This window comes from Hyperoodon ampullatus (assembly GCF_949752795.1).
Source record: "Hyperoodon ampullatus genome assembly, chromosome: 13".
In the NCBI taxonomy this organism is placed as follows: Eukaryota; Metazoa; Chordata; class Mammalia; order Artiodactyla; family Ziphiidae; genus Hyperoodon; species Hyperoodon ampullatus.
In genome coordinates, this window is record NC_136926.1 from 41391942 (window position 1) to 41411096 (window position 19155).

At 40.2% G+C, this 19155-nt stretch overlaps 1 protein-coding gene across 1 annotated transcript in view; it reads right to left on the bottom strand.

The window, feature by feature from the left end:
• OSBPL1A (oxysterol binding protein like 1A) overlaps positions 1-19155 on the bottom strand; it is a 207031-nt gene that overhangs the window by 18184 nt on the left and 169692 nt on the right. Inside the window, exons 21-22 of the mRNA XM_079718170.1 lie at positions 17014-17103; positions 13859-13990 (exon numbers count right to left, since the gene is read on the bottom strand). Coding sequence (XP_079574296.1) covers positions 13859-13990; positions 17014-17103 — 222 coding nt within the window. The remainder of the gene's footprint in view (positions 1-13858; positions 13991-17013; positions 17104-19155) is intronic.

Genomic DNA, 19155 nt, shown 5'->3' on the forward strand with positions numbered 1-19155 from the left:
TTCCCAGAGCATCTAACGATGTGGAGTATATTGTTCTAGGCCTTGAAGGAAATACAAAGACTACCCAAACATTATCCTTGGCTTCGAGGAGCTTGCGATCTACTGGTGAGCAGTGAGATGATGACTATTAATAAGTCTGCCTCAGATCAGAATTAGGAAATGACATATAAAGGTCATGGGGACACAAAGACCAAAAATCTTCATAGTGGGCTAAGGAGCAACCACATATACCATTTTTGTGGATAATTTTTCAAAGGAATTTCAGACTGTTTTTGACTGACAACATTGAGGTGTTCTGAGAACACTGATCCATTATACATTGTGAACTGGGGTACTAGAAGTCTATTATGTATTTCACAGGATAGGTTTTAAATTCTATCTGCTAGAATGACACAATCACAGTAGACTTCCAAAAATAATTTAATGATTGGGCAGGGGTCCTCTGACCTGAATTGCAACCTTTCAACTCTGCTTACCATATCCTGCCAGCAAACAGTCGCACCATGAGATCTTCAACAAATTCATTAGGTAACAAACTTATCTTGGTTTTCTCTGGAATAGTCTGATGATCTTTCCAACCTTCCACCTACTATTATCTACCTTTCCTGTGAGAATCACATCTTTCACGAAGCCATCTGACTAAAGTCATGATCACGTAAACAATCCCAAGGTGCCATCGAGGTTGAATGCCACCTGTCTTGGCTCTGATTTTCCCCCTCTAAACATCCATATTCTTACAGATATGCACAATTAAAAATAAAGTAACCTTCACAAAACTACTACCGGAATGCACACAAAAAAGCTCATTCATTAGCATAAAATACTGCAGAACGCAGAGAGACATGTAGCAGCTCAATGTAATGAAAAGAAATGGTAGGTTTATTGCTGCCTCACTGGGAAGACAAAGGAGAACAGGAATGTATAAGAGATGAAGAAAAGAAGGCTTTACTATATACACCCTGAGATCTCAGTAAATGCAAAAATTCACTGCTGGGGCCAAGTCAAGAAACTGGGACTGCCAAGGCTTTTCTTAATTGAGATATCTTAGACTCTCTTTCTTCTACTTAATAATACCTTCATGAGTTTTTTCTTAAAAAAAAAACACAAAAACTAATAGAAGAATATGTAATTCTCAGTCATGGAAGTAAAGACATGAAAATGCTCCTCTCCTCAGAGGCAAAGCACCTCCAACAGTTTGGGATACAATGCTGGGTGTTTACACACACGTATGTGTACACACATATATCTTATCGGATTTTTTTAATGCATGGGATCTGCTCTATGTATTGGCTCATCACTTGCCTTTTTTTTGCTGTTCCTGTGTTTGGAGGTCTTACATACACATACATTACATCACCGACTCCATCAAGTTCTTTGTAATCGCTGCACTGTGCAGTGGTAAGATGTCAGAATCAGACTGATTTCCACTGCAGGCTTTCTCATTTACTAGATGCGTGACTCTGGCCAAGTTAAACTCTGCCAGTTTCCTTATCAATAACATGGCACTAATAGTGTATATAACATAATCTACTACAAAGCATTGTTATAAGACTAATATTTGCAAAACACTTAGACCAGTTCTGGGCACATTAGTAAATGCTATATGTATTTGTTAAATTTTTTAAGGCTATGTATAGATATACCATAAACTATTTAATCTTATCCTTTAGAACATGAACAAATATGGTTTTAAAGTAAATTTCTGGAGACTTCCGGGGAAGATGGCGCAAGAGTAAGACGCGGAGATCACCTTCCTCTCCACAGATACACCAGAAATACAGCTACACGTGGAACAACTCCTACAGAACACCTACTGAACGCTGGCAGAAGACCTCAGACCTCCCAAAAGGCAAGAAACTCCCCACGTACCTGGGTAGGGCAAAGCGGAGAGATTCCCGCACAGAGGATCGGTGCCAACCGGCACTCACCAGCCCGAGAGGCTTGTCTGCTCGCCCGTCGGGGTGGGCGGCGCTGGGAGCTGAGGCTAGGGCTTCAGTCGGAGCGCAGGGAGAGGGCTGGGGCTGGCGGCGTGAACACAGCCTGAAGGGGCTAATGCGCCACAGCTAGCCGGGAGGGAGTCTGGGAAAACTCTGGAGCTGCCGAAGAGGCAAGAGACTTTTTCTTCCCTCTTTGTTTCCTGGTGCGCGAAGAGAGGGGATTAAGAGCGCTGCTTAAAGGAGCTCCAGAGACGGGCGCGAGCCGCGGCTGAAAGCGTGGACCCCAGAGACGGGCTTGGGACGCTGGGGCTGCTGCTGCCGCCGCCACAAGACCTCAGTGCAAGCGCAGGTCACTGTCCACTCCCCCCTTCCGGGGAGCCTGTGCAGCCTGTCACTGCCGGGGTCCCGGGATCCAGGGACGGCTTCCCTGGGAGAACGCACGGCACGCCTCGGGCTGGTGCAACATCACGCCGGCCTCTGCCGCCAAAGACTCGCCCTGCACTCCGTGCCCCTCCCTCCCCCCAGGCCTGAGTGAGCCAGAGTCCCCGAGGCGGCTGCTCCTTTAACCCTGTCCTGTCTGAGCGAAGAACAGACGCCCTCCGGCGACCTACATGGAGAGGCGGGGCCAAATCCAAAGCTGGGACCCGGGAGCTGTGAGAACAAAGAAGAGAAAGGGAAATCTCTCCCAGCAGCCTCAGAAGCAGCAGATTAAAGCTCCACAATCAACTTGATGTACCCTGCATCTGTGGAATACATGAATAGACAACAAATCATCCCAAATTGAGGAGCCAGGAGTCAGTGCTGTGCCTCTGAGGTGGGAGAGCCAACTTCAGGACACTGGTACACAAGAGACCTCCCAGCCCCACATAATATCAAACGGCGAAAATCTTCCAGAGATCTCCATCTCAACACCAGCACCCAGCTTCACTCAATGACCAGCAAGCTACAGTGCGGGACACCCTACGCCAAACAACTAGCAAACACAACACCACCCATTAGCAGAGAGGCTGCCTAAAATCATAAGAGGTCCACAGACACCCCAAAACACACCACCAGACGTGGACCTGCCCACCAGAAAGACAAGATCCAGCCTCATCCACCAGAACACAGGCACTAGTCCCCACCACCAGGAAGCCTACACAACCCACTGAACCAACCTTAGCCACTGGGGACAGACACCAAAAACAACAGGAACTACGAACCTGCAGCCTACAAAAAGGAGACCCCAAACACAGTAACATAAGCAAAATGAGAAGACAGAAAAACACACAGCAGGAGAAGGAGCAAGATAAAAACCCACCAGACCTAATAAATGAAGAGGAAATAGGCAGTCTACCTGAAAAAGAATTCAGAATAATGATAGTAAAGATGATCCAAAATCTTGGAAATAGAATAGACAAAATGCAAGAAACAGTTAACAAGGACCTAGAAGAAATAAAGATGAATCAAGCAATGATTAAAAACACAATAGATGAAATGAAAAATACTCTAGATGGGATCAATAGCAGAATAACTGAGGCAGAAGAACGGATAAGTGACGTGGAAGATAAAATAGTGGAAATAACTACTGCAGAGCAGAAGAAAGAAAAAAGAATGAAAAGAACAGAGGACAGTCTCAGAGACCTCTGGGACAACATTAAACGCACCAACATTCGAATTATAGGGGTTCCAGAAGAAGAAGAGAAAAAGAAAGGGACTGAGAAAATATCTGAAGAGATTATAGTTGAAAACTTCCCTAATATGGGAAAGGAAATAGTCAGTCAAGTCCAGGAGGCACAGAGAGTCCCATACAGGGTAAATCCAAGGAGAAATACGCCAAGACACATATTAATCAAACTGTCAAAAATTAAATACAAAGAAAACATATTAAAAGCAGCAAGGGAAAAACAACAAATAACACACAAGGGAATCCCCATCAGGTTAACAGCTGACCTCTCAGCAGAAACTCTACAAGCCAGAAGGGAGTGGCAGGACATACTTAAAGTGATGAAGGACAGAAACCTGCAACCAAGATTACTCTACCCAGCAAGGATCTCATTCAGATTTGATGGAGAAATTAAAACGTTTACAGACAAGCAAAAGCTGAGAGAGTTCAGCACCACCAAACCAGCTTTACAACAAATGCTAAAGGAACTTCTCCAGGCAAGAAACACAACAGAAGGAAAAGACCTACAATAACGAACCCAAAACACTTAAGAAAATGGGAATAGGAACATACATATCGATAATTACCTTAAATGTAAATGGACTAAATGCTCCCACCAAAAGACACAGATTGGCTGAATGGATACAAAAACAAGACCCATATATATGCTGTCTACAAGAGACCCACTTCAGACCTAGAGACACATACAGACTGAAAGTAAGGGGATGGAAAAAGATATTCCATGCAAATGGAAACCAAAAGAAAGCTGGAGTAGCAATTCTCATATCAGACAAAATAGACTTTAAAATAAAGACTATTAGAAGAGACAAAGAAGGACACTACATAATGATAAAGGGATCGATCCAAGAAGAAGATATAACAATTGTAAATATTTATGCACCCAACACAGGAGCACCTCAATACATAAGGCAAATACTAACAGTCATAACATGGGAAATCGACAGTAACACACTCATAGTAGGGGACTTTAACACCCCACTTTCACCAATGGACAGACCATCCAAAATGAAAATAAATAAGGAAACACAAGCTTTAAATGATACATTAAACAAGATGGACTTAATTGATATTTATAGGACATTCCATCCAAAAACAACAGAATACACATTTTTCTCAAGTGCTCATGGAACATTCTCCAGGATAGATCATATCTTGGGTCACAAATCAAGCCTTGGTAAATTTAAGAAAATTGAAATTGTATCAAGTATCTTTTCCGACCACAATGCTATGAGACTAGACATCAATTACAGGAAAAGAGCTGTAAAAAATACAAACACATGGAGGCTAAACAATACACTACTTAATAACGAAGTGATCACTGAAGAAATCAAAGAGGAAATTAAAAAATACCTAGAAACAAATGACAATGGAGACACGACGACCCAAAACCTATGGGATGCAGCAAAAGCAGTTCTAAGAGGGAAGTTTATAGCAATACAATCCCACCTTAAGAAACAGGAAACATCTGGAATAAACAACCTAACCTTGCACCTAAAGCAATTAGAGAAAGAAGAACAAAAACACCCCAAAGTTAGCAGAAGGAAAGAAATCATAAAAATCAGATCATAAATAAATGAAAAAGAAATGAAGGAAACGATAGCAAAGATCAATAAAACTAAAAGCTGGTTCTTTGAGAAGATAAACAAAATTGATAAACCATTAGCCAGACTCATCAAGAAAAAAAGGGAGAAGACTCAAATCAATAGAATTAGAAATGAAAAAGGAGAAGGAACAACTGACACTGCAGAAATACAAAAGATCATGAGAGATTACTACAAGCAACTCTATGCCAATAAAATGGACAACCTGGAAGAAATGGACAAATTCTTAGAAATGCACAACCTGCCAAGACTGAATCAGGAAGAAATAGAAAATATGAACAGACCAATCACAAGCACTGAAATTGAAACTGTGATAAAAAATCTTCCAACAAACAAAAGCCCAGGACCAGATGGCTTCACAGGCGAATTCTATCAAGCATTTAGAGAAGAGCTAACACCTATCCTTCTCAAACTCTTCCAAAATATAGCAGAGGGAGGAGCACTCCCAAACTCATTCTACGAGGCCACCATCACCTTGATACCAAAACCAGACAAGGATGTCACAAAGAAAGAAAACTACAGGCCAATATCACTGATGAACATAGATGCAAAAATCCTCAACAAAATACTAGCAAACAGAATCCAACAGCACATTAAAAGGATCATACACCATGATCAAGTGGGGTTTATTCCACGAATGCAAGGATTCTTCAATATACGCAAATCAATCAATGTGATACACCATATTAACAAATTGAAGGAGAAAAACCATATGATCATCTCAATCGATGCAGAGAAAGCTTTCGACAAAATTCAACACCCATTTATGATAAAAACCCTCCAGAAAGTAGGCATAGAAGGAACTTTCCTCAACATAATAGAGGCCATATATGACAAACCCACAGCCAGCATCGTCCTCAATGGTGAAAAACTGAAACCATTCCCACTAAGATCAGGAACAAGACAAGGTTGCCCAGTCTCACCACTCTTATTCAACATAGTTTTGGAAGTTTTAGCCACAGCAATCAGAGAAGAAAAGGAAATAAAAGGAATCCAAATCAGAAAAGAAGAAGTAAAGCTGTCACTGTTTGCAGATGACATGATACTCTACATAGAGAATCCTAAAGATGCTACCAGAAAACTACTAGAGCTAATCAATGAATTTGGTAAAGTAGCAGGATACAAAATTAATGCACTGAAATTTCTGGCATTCCTATATACTAATGATGAAAAATCTGAAAGTGAAATCAAGGAAACACTCCCATTTACCATTGCAACAAAAAGAATAAAATACCTAGGAATAAACCTACCTAAGGAGACAAAAGACCTGTATGCAGAAAATTATAAGACACTGATGAAAGAAATTAAAGATGATACAAATAGATGGAGAGATATACCATGTTCTTGGATTGGAAGAATCAACATTGTGAAAATGACTCTACTACCCAAAGCAACCTACAGATTCAATGCAATCCCTATCAAACTACCACTGGCATTTTTCACAGAACTAGAACAAAGAATTTCACAATTTGTATGGAAACACAAAACACCCCGAATAGCCAAAGCAATCTTGAGAACGAAAAATGGAGCTGGAGGAATCAGGCTCCCTGACTTCAGACTATACTACAAAGCTACAGTAATCAAGACAGTATGGTACTGGCACAAAAACAGAAAGATAGATCAATGGAACAGGATAGAAAGCCCAGAGATAAACCCACACACATATGGTCACCTTATCTTTGATAAAGGAGGCAGGAATGTACAGTGGAGAAAGGACAGTCTCTTCAATAAGTGGTGCTGGGAAAACTGGACAGGGACATGTAAAAGTATGAGATTAGATCACTCCCTAACACCATACATAAAAATAAGCTCAAAATGGATTAAAGACCTAAATGTAAGGTCAGACACTATCAAACTCTTAGAGGAAAACATAGGCAGAACACTCTATGACATAAATCACAGCAAGATCCTTTTTGACCCACCTCCTAGAGAAATGGAAATAAAGACAAAAATAAACACATGGGACCTAATGAAACTTAAAAGCTTTTGCACAGCAAAGGAAACCATAAATAAGACCAAAAGACAACCCTTAGAATGGAAGAAAATATTTTCAAATGAAGCAACTGACAAAGGATTAATCTCCAAAATTTATAAGCAGCTCATGAAGCTCAATAACAAAAAACCAAACAACCCAATCCAAAAATGGGCAGAAGACCTAAATAGACATTTCTCCACAGAAGATATACAGAATGCCAACAAACACATGAAAGGATGCTCAACGTCTTTACTCATTAGAGAAATGCAAATCAAAACTACAATGAGGTATCATCTCACACCAGTCAGAATGGCCATCATCAAAAAATCTAGAAACAATAAATGCTGGAGAGGGTGTGGAAAAAAGGGAACACTCTTGCACTGCTGGTGGGAATGTGAATTGGTACAGCCACTATGGAGAACAGTATGGAGGTTCCTTAGAAAACTACAAATAGAACTACCATATGACCCAGCAATCCCACTACTGGGCATATACCCTGAGAAAATCATAATTCAAAAAGAGTCATGTACCAAAATGTTCATAGCAGCCCTATTTACAATAGCCCAGAGATGGAAACAACCTAAGTGTCCATCATCGGATGAATGGATAAAGAAGATGTGGCACATATATACAATGGAATATTACTCAGCCATAAAAAGAAACGAAATTGAGCTATTTGTAATGAGGTGGATAGACCTAGAGTCTGTCATACAGAGTGAAGTGAGTCAGAAAGAGAAGGACAAATACTGTATGCTGACACATATATATGGAATTTAAGAAAAAAAATGTCATGAAGAACATAGGGGTAAGACAGGAATGGGGACGCAGACCTACTAGAGAATGGACTTGAGGATATGGGGAGGGGGAAGGATAAGCTGTGACAGGGCGACGGAGGGGCATGGACATATATACACTACCAAACGTGGGGTGGATAGCTAGTGGGAAGCAGCCGCATGGCACAGGGAGATCAGCTCGGTGCTTTGTGACCGCCTGGAGGGGTGGGATAGGGAGGGTGGGAGGGAGACGCAAGAGGGAGGGGATATGGGAACATATGTATATGTATAACTGATTAAATTTGTTTAAATAAATAAATAAAGTGAATTTCTGTAAGTGGGATTTCTGGGTCAAAGGTGTGTGCTCAGTGAAAATTTTTACAGTTACTACCAAGCTGAATGCCTTCAACCCTTCAACCCTTTATCAATATGTACTCCTACCAATGCTTCTGGGAAGTTAGATTTTCTTTTAACATCAAAGGAAGGGGCACTACTTCCAATCTGTTCATTCAATCATGTTCATTTTCTTTACACAACTATTTAATTCAAAAAGAGTCAAATGTTGTAATGGCGCTGGGTAGTTCATGTATAACTCTAGAATGAAGATTAAAAGATATAAGTATTAAAAGTAACTATAACTATGATAATTTGGTAATGGATACACAATGTAAAAAGATGTAAATTGTGACACCAAAAACATAAAATGGCAGGGAGTGTACAAATGTAGGGCTTTTTATGTGTTTGAAGTTAATTTGTAATGAGCTTAAAATAGACTGTTATAACTATAAGATGTTTTACATAAACCTCATGGTAACTACAAAGCAAAAATCCTATAGTAGATACACAAAAGATAAAGAAAAAGGAATTTAAGCATACCAACTACAGAAAATCATCAAATTCACAAAGGAAGAGAGGAAGAGGAAAGGAACAAAGGAATTACAAAAAACAGCCAGAAAACAATGAACAAAAGAGCAATAGTGAAACTACATCTATCAGTAATTACTTTGAATGCAAATGGACTAAATTATCCAACCAAAAGACACAGAGTGGCTGAATGGGTTAAACAAAAAACAGAAAACACCAAGACCCAACTATGCTGACTCTAACAAATTCACAGCAGCTCTAAGGACACACACAGATAGAAAATGAGAGGATAGAAAAAGATATTCCATGCAAATGGAAACAAAAAGAAAGCAGGGGTAGTTATACTTATATTAGACAAAACAGATTTTAAGCCAAAGAATGTAACAAGACACAAAGAGGTCATTATATAATGTAAAGGGGTCAATTCATCAAGACGATATAACAATTATAAATATTTATGCACCCAAAATAGGGACACCTAAAAGCAAATATTAACAGATCTTAAAAGAGAAATAGACAGCAATACAAGAAAAGCAGGCGATTTCAATTCTCTACTTCCAACAAGGGATAGATCATACAGACAGAAAATCTTAGTAAGGAAACAATGGGTTTAAACAACATGTTAGACCAACAGACTTAAGAGACATATACAGAACATTCCATGCAATAAAGGAATACACAATTCTTCTCAAGTGTATATGGAACACTCTCCAGGACAGACTATATATTAGGCCACAAAACAAGACAATAAATTTAAAAATAGTGAAATCATATCAAGCATCTTTTCTAACCACAATGCTATAAAATTAGAAATAAATTACAAAAAGAAAACTGGGAAATTCACAAATACGTGAAAAGTAAACATGCTACTAAACAACCAATAGGTCAAAGAAGAAATCAAAAAATATCTTGAGACAAATGAAAATGGAAATACAACATACAAAACTTATAGGATGCAGCAAAAACAGCTCTATGAAAGAAGTTCATGGCAATAAACACACTAAGAAATAGATCTCAAACAGCCTAACTTTACACCTCAAGGAACTAGAAGAAGTCCAAAATTAGTAAAGGAAGGGTAACAAAGATCGGACTGGAAAGAAATGAAACAGAGACTAAAAAGATAAATGCAACTAAGAGCTGTTTTTAAAAAAAAAAAAGAGGGCTTCCCTGGTGGCGCGGTGGTTGAGAGTCCGCCCGCCAATGCAGGGGACACAGGTTCGTGCCCCGGTCCGGAAAGATCCCACATGCCGCAGAGCGGCTGGGCCCGTGATCCATGGCCGCTGAGCCTGCACGTCCGGAGCTTGTGCTCCGCAACGGGAGAGGCCACAACAGTGAGAGGCCCGCGTACCACAAAAAAAAAAAAAAAAAAAAGATAAAATAGACAAGTCTTTAACTATACTCACCAAGAAAAAGAGAGGACTCAAATAAGTAAAATTATAAATGACAGAGAAGATACTACAACTGATGCACAAAGGATCATGAGAATGCTGTGAACAGTTATACGCTAACAAATTGGACAATCTAGAAGAAATGGATAAATTCCTAGAAACATACAACCAACGAAAATTGAATCATGAAGAAATAGAAAATCTGAACTGATCAATTCCTAGTAAGGAGACTGAAGCAGTAATCAAGCACCTGCCAACAAACAAAAATCCAAGACCAGATGTCTTTACTGGTGAATTCTGCCAGACATTTAAAGAAGCATGAATACGGATCTTTCTCAAACTATTCAAAGAAACAGAAGAGGAGCGAACACTTCCAAACTCATTTTACAACGTCAGCATTATCCTGACACCAAAACCAAAGACAAAATCAGACAAAGAAAACAAAATTACAGGCCAATATCCCTAATGAACACAGATGCAAAAGTCAAGGAAATATTAGCAAACTGAACTCAACAATACATTTAAAGGGTCATACACCATGATCAAGTGGGTTTTATTCCAGGTAAGCAGGATGGTTCAATGCAAGCCAATCAATAAATGTGATATATGACTAACAAAATGATGGATAATCTCAATAGATGCAGAAAAAGCATTTGACAAAATTCAACATCCTTTCATGATAATAACTCTCAACAAAATGGGTATAGAGGAAGCATACCTCAACATAATAAAGGCCATATATGACAAGCCCACAGCTAACATCATACTCAGTGGTGAAAAGCTGAACACTCTTCCTATAAGATCAGAAATAAGACAATGATGCCCACTCTCACCACTTTTATTCAACATAGTACTGAAGTTCTAGCCAGCATAATCATGCAAGAAAAAGAAATAAAAGGTGTCCAAATCAAGAAGGAAGAAGTAAGATTATCTCTATTTGCAGATGCCATGATATTACACGTAGAAAACCCTAAAGACTCCACCAAAACACAATTAGAACTAATACATGAATTCAGTAAAGGTGCATAGTACAAAATCAACATACAAACATCAGTTGTGTTTCAATTCACCAACAACAAACTATCAGAAAGAAAAATTAAGAAAACAATCCCATTTCCAATATCATCAAAAAGAATAAAATAGTTAGGAATAAAATTAACCAAGGAGATGAAAGAGCTATACACTGAAAACTGTAAGACATTAATGAAAGAAACCACAGAAAGCACGAATAAACAGACAGATATTCTGCACTCATGGATTACAAAAGTTGTTAAAATGTCCAAACTACCCAAAGTGATCTAAAGATTCAATGCAATCCTTATCAAAATTCCAATGGCATTTTTCACAGATATAGAAAAAACAATCCTGAAATTTGTATGGAACCACAAAAGACCATGAATAGCCAATGCAATCTTGAGAAAGAAGAACAAAGCAGGAGGTATCATGCTCCCAGATTTCAAACTGTATTACAAAGATACAGTAATCAAAACAGTACAGAACTGGCATAGAAACAGACAGGCAGATGAATGGAATAGAGAGCCCAGAAATAAATCCATGCATTTATGGTCAATTAATTTTTGCTAAAGGAGCCGAGAATATACAATGGAAACAATCTAAGTGTCTGTCAATGGATGAATGGATCAAGAAAATGTGTGTGTGTGTGTGTGCATGCATATGTCTATGTGTGTATATATATACACACACACACAAATACATACACACACACACACACACACACACGATATTACTTGGCCTTACAAAAGAAGGCCATTTGTGACAACATGGATGAACCTGGAGGGCCTTATGCTAAGTGAAATAAACCAGACAGACAAAGACAAACACTGCATGGTATGGTATCACACATATGCGAACCTTAAAAAAAAAAAAAGTTGAACCAATAAAAACACAGTAGAAAGTCATTGCCAGGGGCTTCAGGGTGGGGAAAATAGGGGAAGTTGGTAACAGGGTATACACTTTCAGTTATAATATGAATAAGGTCTGAGGATCTACTGTATAACATGGTGACATGACTACAATTGATAACACTGTTTTGTATAAATGAAATTTGCTAAGCGAGTAGAACTTAAATGTTCTCACCAAAAAAGGATACATATGTGAGGTGCTGGATGTGTTAATTAACTTGATGGGGGGAATCCTTTCACAATGTATACATATGTCCAATCATCTTGATGTAGACTTTAAATATTTGTCAATTATATCTCAAAAAAAATCCACCAAGATTGTCTCTCGAAAGCAACTTGGCTGTACAGAATATGCATACAGAAATAAAACTGTTTCAAAATAGCTTTAAAAAAATTTAATTTAGCACCTACTAGGTGCCAGGCACTGTTTTAGACACTGGATTAAAAGTCTCATTATAGCCAATTCTGACTTGGCATGCCCTACGCTCTTCACTTAACTCTTGTATCTCCTCCCCGCTAGGATTTCAAGAGAGTTCAAGTCTCTCCTCCTCGACTATTCCAGTACTCATTGATTTCTCACCTCTTCCAGCTCCTGGAGCACCAGAATCTGTATCGCACAATGTAGCATCTGATCACAGATTATACAGCCTGCTGCTATGTCAGGGGTACTAACCAGCTTATCTTGCTAACTACACAGTACTACAATTCCTGAGGTGAGGGATAGTATCTTATACTCCGCCTGCATCCTCATCACCTCAGGGAGAGCCGAGCACACTGCAGGCACCCCTGCCCTATGTGCTCCTGTATGTTTCCACTGCCCCCCGAGTTTACTCCTCTTTGGGCATTTATCACAGTGCACTAGACTCTCCTGACTCTTTCACGGGAATACAAACTCCCTGAAGTCAGAACCCTCTTGTTTAATGATGCACATAGTTCACAAAGCAAAATGAGTAAAAAAGTAGGTTACCAAGCAACATGTTCAAAAATATTTTAATTTTGTAAAATACACGTTTTATAGACAAATATTAGAAGGTAGTAGCACCAAAAAGTTAACAGTGGTTGACTCTAGGAGTTGGTAGTCCAGGTAATCTAACACTTTCAGCCTGGCAAAAGGAAGGGATGGGGAAGCTGACAACCTTGCACCGCAGAAAGTGGACCACCTTACGACATACACGCTGACGTTATGCTCATCATAAAACAGACAAGAGAAAAGCACAATGGAAAAAGAGAACAACAAAATATACTCAGGTTAGTCCAGTCCTGGGTTCCAGACAGTAGAGCGTTGTGGTTAAAGGAACGCCTTCTGAACAGAAGGCACAACGGTGGCTGCCAGGGCTGGGGTGTAGGGAGGTGGGGAGTTGTTGTTTAAGGGGTGCAGAACGTCAGTTCCACGAGATGAAAAGAGTTACATGGGTGGTAACGGCAGCATAATGTGAATGTACAAACGCCACTGAACTGCACGCTTAAAAATGGTTAAAATGGTAAATACTGTGTTCTGTGTTTTACCACAATTGAAAAATAAAAGAGTGGGCTCTGAGAGCACACGCCCCTTGCTACCTGATGCTTGCTTGCATCACTATGAGTCCCTCACCTCTCCGCCAAATGGGGGCTTCATTATGTACCTCACAGGGCCTGTCAGGATTATTTAGTTCATACAAAACACTCAGAACAGTGTCAGGAATATGTTAAGTGAGCAATAAATGTTAGCTATGATCATTACTATTAATAGTACATTCAAGATTGCCAAGTCCTCCAAGGCCATGTAGAGGCAAGGCGGCTTTGAAGGCTGGGATACCTCATCCTGTCGCCTGAGCAGCGAGCTGCAGAGAAGCCACTCAGATGGCAGCGTGGCTTGAGTTCCAACCTTAAAAGGTGAAGAAGTGAGGGAAGGACACCTGTTCCCCCTGGAGCCCCAGCCAGAAGGCATCATGTAGTCCCTGCTGCTGAGGCTCTCGCTGCTGGCTGGCTGTCCCGTCCAATCGCCAAGATGACAGGGGTTCACCAGGGTGGCGACATGAGCCCTGCCCGTGACAGTATGTGATGTAAATGATGCCATTTCTGGCTCTGCTCTCGTTTTCTACATTTCGCTTTGTCATGCACAACAGCAGGGTGAGATTTATTTTAAAGGACTTTAAAGGATTTACTCATTAAAGGAATGAAGAACTTTACCTAAGTTTGATTCTGAACTTTTTTCCCTAAAAAATACTAGACTATTAAACACTCACTGAGGGAATAAGAGACGTGCTGGGGGGTGACAAGGTGTTTGGCGTTTCTGTCATTATGGCGGCTCAGATGGGAATCCAGGCCTAGGGACTTAATCTTTCATCTCTATAGCGACACTGTATACGTTGCCATACCCTCACATAATCTCCCTGAGAAAATATGCGAGCAAGAATGGGACAGTCACGTTGTCTACTAGCCATTGGCTGCTCACCACCAGTTGGTTAGACTTCATATGAGTCAGCAAGTCAATGAAATAGTGGTTTGTCAACTCTGGAAACCAAAAAGGACATGGTTTTATCACCCATTCAATGGGCAGACTATTTTTTAATCATTTGAAAAGCTCCCAAAATTCTGAAAGGGCCTTTAAATCCAATTTTATAATCTAGAATAATTTGAACACCTTCCTGCTTCTTTTAGTAACTCAGAATGTAAGCATTCAAGGAAATGAAAAGGCACATTTGTGGCCCAGGTAACAGACAGAGTGCAAGGGACAGAAAAAGGCCTGAGGGAACATATACACATAGATCCAGATGGCCATAAAAACCACGTTGACTGCACAGAAGAGTCTAACGTGCTATTTAAAATACAGCAATGGACCTGCAATTTTTTGCCTCTATTAGTCTGTACAGTTATTGATATTTTAATTGTTAAAGTCTACAGTTCCCTGGATATGTAATGAAAAAACTCGGTGATACAAACTATATTTCATTCCCTCTTGGAAATTCACAGAGACACTGTTTTTACTTACAATACAATGAAGTTTGGTATTGGATTTGTTAGATACTAATTAGTACTGCATATATTCCAATAATAGGAAAAGCAAACAATGCATATTATGAAGGTCAGGTTTCAGGAAGAAACATGAGCTAGAATACTTTTATCACTGAGAGTTTCAGTCAGCTGGAAAAATTAAATATTTATGCCAGGCAATTCTATCTTGTGACCTAGCTAAAAGCAAAGTTTAAATGTATCCATACAAATTAATAGCAACTAATGATGAAACTGAAGAAACTCTTAATTGCAGTTGCTCATCAGCCGACAAACTGAGAAGAAAAAAAAGAGAAGGCTGCTTTGTCGCTTAAGCACTATATAAACAAACAAGGCCAAGTTTGATCCCAACGGAAGTGGAAAATAACTTATATGTATAACGCCGAGCACCGTTAATGCCCAACTGTGCAAATATTTAAGACCTGGGTTAGAGAGCAGCTCAGCTTAGGTCTTAAGCTAAGTCTGCCGGTGGGCAGGGTCCTCACCCAGGTGTGCGACCCAAGCACTAAGTGGGCTTCTAGGCTCTTCACTGATGGGCAGGCGCTGGCAGCAGCCTTGGCTCTGGGCCTTGGATGTGCCTTCTGTGACACCAGCTTGGCACTGGATCCTCCCTCCACAACAGCCCCAGAGATGTAAAACTTCACCCTTCTTACATGTAAGGGCCTTGGAGGGCCCAAAGGTCTCCTTCCCATCTTGGGCTACTCAGTCCCTTCCCTCTCCACAAGATGTCTATCATCTATTAGTTTACCATCACACGAGAGGTTCCTGCCACTGAATACACTGGTCATGCCCAGAGCAGTCACACCAAGACCTTGCAAGTCAGGCCTTGGGGACCACTCTGGTTGAGCAGTCTGAACAAGCCTGCTGCTCTGATGCCTTTTGCTGTTGGTTACACCACTGTTCCTTGGCTCTCACAGGCCAGCCCCAGAGAACACAACACCCAGAAACAAAGGAACTATGCACAGGCAAGGGGTGTCTGCATGTGAACTGAATGAACCACACTGTGGGCAACTGGGTGCAACCAGTGGTAAAAACAGGGAGAAAAAGACAAGAAAAGCTTTGAGGGAAAAGATAAACAGATATTCCTTTCCTATTCTTCCTGTCTTGTAGCTGAATTTTTTCAGAGTTGGGAGGCCGTGTGAGTCCTCTTGATGGACAACCACTAGGTGGGAATGTGGTAGGACAACTAAGGTGCTGGCTGGAAGCCTGGACCAGGTCCACGGTCTCCACACTAGTCACTCAGGGTACCCCGTGACTGTGGGCAGGGATGGATGCTTTAGGGGAACTGATCTGCAGGTGCTCACCCTCCACACGCACTCCTGCCTAAGAACTGACAGGCCAAGAACACACCTGCGTCGGACGTCACACTGTTGCTCTTTTCCCACGTCTTCTTTTAAAATCGCCCTTCTTTTACCTGGGGTTGGGTGGAGACACCCCTTACACCATCCTGAATTCTAGTATAGCAGTCTTGCTCTGATGTGTAAAAACCTTCAGGGCACCGAGTGAAGGGAGGTTTAGAAATACAGTACTGGTACAAGGAAGCCTCTTAAATCAAGGCACTGTTGCTCTGCAGGATGGCTCCCCGACTTGCCTGTTTTCGTTAAGGCAAAGACCTGACATCAGAAGCTCTTCCAGTCACTTCTCCCCTGTTGGGATATTCTGATTTCAGATCATTATAGAGTGAGGCGGTAGAGATGACAAATTTTGTTTAACTACTTGGCTTCTTCTGCCTCCTTTCTCTTAAGTCAGTATTTATAATGTACCAGTTTGGGCAAAGCTCCAAATCTTATCTACAGCTGTATCTGGCTTATATTTAGAATTCAAGAATGGGACAGTTGTCACAGTGACATATACCAACGTGTTTATCTGAACCCCAAAATAACATCATGAGCTGACCCGGGATGCGTCTGGTTCTGAGGTCATGCGGCAGACATTCTGCATCAAGGGAATGCGATGAATCTGAGGTTTTGAGGGAGAACATTTAAACTGCACGGTAAGATAAAAAGCATTTCATGAAAAAAGATTATATTGGCAAGGTGCATTTCAGGGAAAATATTTCAGTTTTCCCAACCTCTTCTCAATATTGCAAGGTATATTTGAGTGAGAGGACACAGTTACAGAAACCGAAGTTGAGAACCCTGGTAAAGCTTCTCCACTCCATTTCCCAGAGACCCAGATGCCCATGACTCCAAGGGAAGGTAACAAGATCTCCTGCAGCTAGAGTTTTCCAATGTTGTTTCCAATAACACTGAAGGAAGTCCTACTGAGTTGTCAATTTATGGATCATAAAAAATTATTTTTGACGGATAATATATTACCATCTGATTTTTGACATATAGTCAGGAAAAGGTCAAAGAACCGAATGACATTGCTAGATACTAAAAAAAACACAGAACTCCTACTCCCATCTGTCTATTAATATGAGCAAGGCTTCTAAATCCTTGAATCTATTTAAAAAAAAAAGAACTGTTACTGAAAATCCTATCTCATTCTAGCAATGTGTGATATTCATTCTCAGATATCTCAGCCAAAGTGAAAAAAATCCTTTTTATGAATAACATTTTAGCTTTTATGTTATACTTTCATAAATTTTGTAATGTTTGTTATTTTGATCACTCATGTAAGAATAACTTAAAAGTTTTAGCACTAAAGTCTTATGGCCATAAAATATAAATTTTTAAATTTTAATTTAAATATGTATTTTTGTGATAGTGAAGTACGATAAGGTAATCAAAAAACCTTCAAAGATGAAAAAAATTAGGTTAGGGTAATATTCTATAGCAAATATGGAATGGAAATAGGAGTTAAAGGAGCAAACTAGAACTATAAAGTTTTCAACTCTTATATTCAAGTCTCTATGGAATTTGGTTGCACTGAATATACCTTTCTGAATGATATAACATTTTCACTTTAATAACTGGGTATTTATAACATAACAGACCTTCTTCACCCTCTTATAATAATCTAACGCTAATATTCTATGACTCCAAGACATTTAGCAGACGTGGTCTCAGGTACAGGCGCCTACTCAAATTTTGTGCCTGGATGCCTCGCTTGCCTCACTTGCCTCACCCTGGTGCTGGCCCTGGTTTCCAAGTCACTAAGTATGGACACCCATGACCTAGCCTCTGGGTGAGTCCTGTTGACAAATCCTAAAGGGACGGGAGAGAAGAGGAGAAAGAAAACAGGGGAAACAGAAGACAATGGGATTATGAGTCTAGAGTCCTTTAACTAAAGGACAATGGGAGTAAGGAAATAAGGAACAAAGAATTCAAACTACTAACCAACATCAAGTATTAATTCTGAGATGGGAATCTGTTTGGTAAATGCTTCAATCACAGAGAGATTTAGGATTTAATTCCATTTATGTAAAGTATTAATTTCATGTAGTATAACCCAACATTTGGTAACATAATCCTGTCCAAAACAGGCTGGGAGAAAAAAGGGTGTCATTAGTTTGGGAAATCTAAGTCTCTATATTCGTTTTAGAAAAAAGCAAAGTCAAATGTGTATGTATGTGGCCGTGGAGGATGGAGCAAGGTGAGCCTGGCTGGAGAAGGTGCTGCAGGGCACCGAAGCCCAGGATGACAAATGCCTGAAGACACTGACTTTCCTACCTGAGAAAGATGAAGTTATACCTTGACCATACATGGCAGGTAAGCACCTATCATGTGTTCTTAAAAGCCATGCCTTAAGGGATTAGTGATACTATGCCATAAAGCTGTATCATCATAAATGAGGGGCACTGATTTCTGAAAAAGTTGGCACCAGACCCCAGGTGAGCGTAGAACTGGGAGGTTTCCAGCAGGATGCCCACACTCCCCACTCTGATCTCATATGCTCCTCAAGTCGACAGAGACATCATGAAAAGCTACGGTTCAATATCAGATTTCCTCTGCTACTTTTAAGACTTATTATTACAAAATTAAGAAACTGGGAAGGTGAAGCTATGGGAAAAGCCAGCTGAAGGGTATGTCCATGGCTTCTGTAACTGAGATTTACCCACATAGAAAGGACCTGGAGTGAAGTATTTGGATT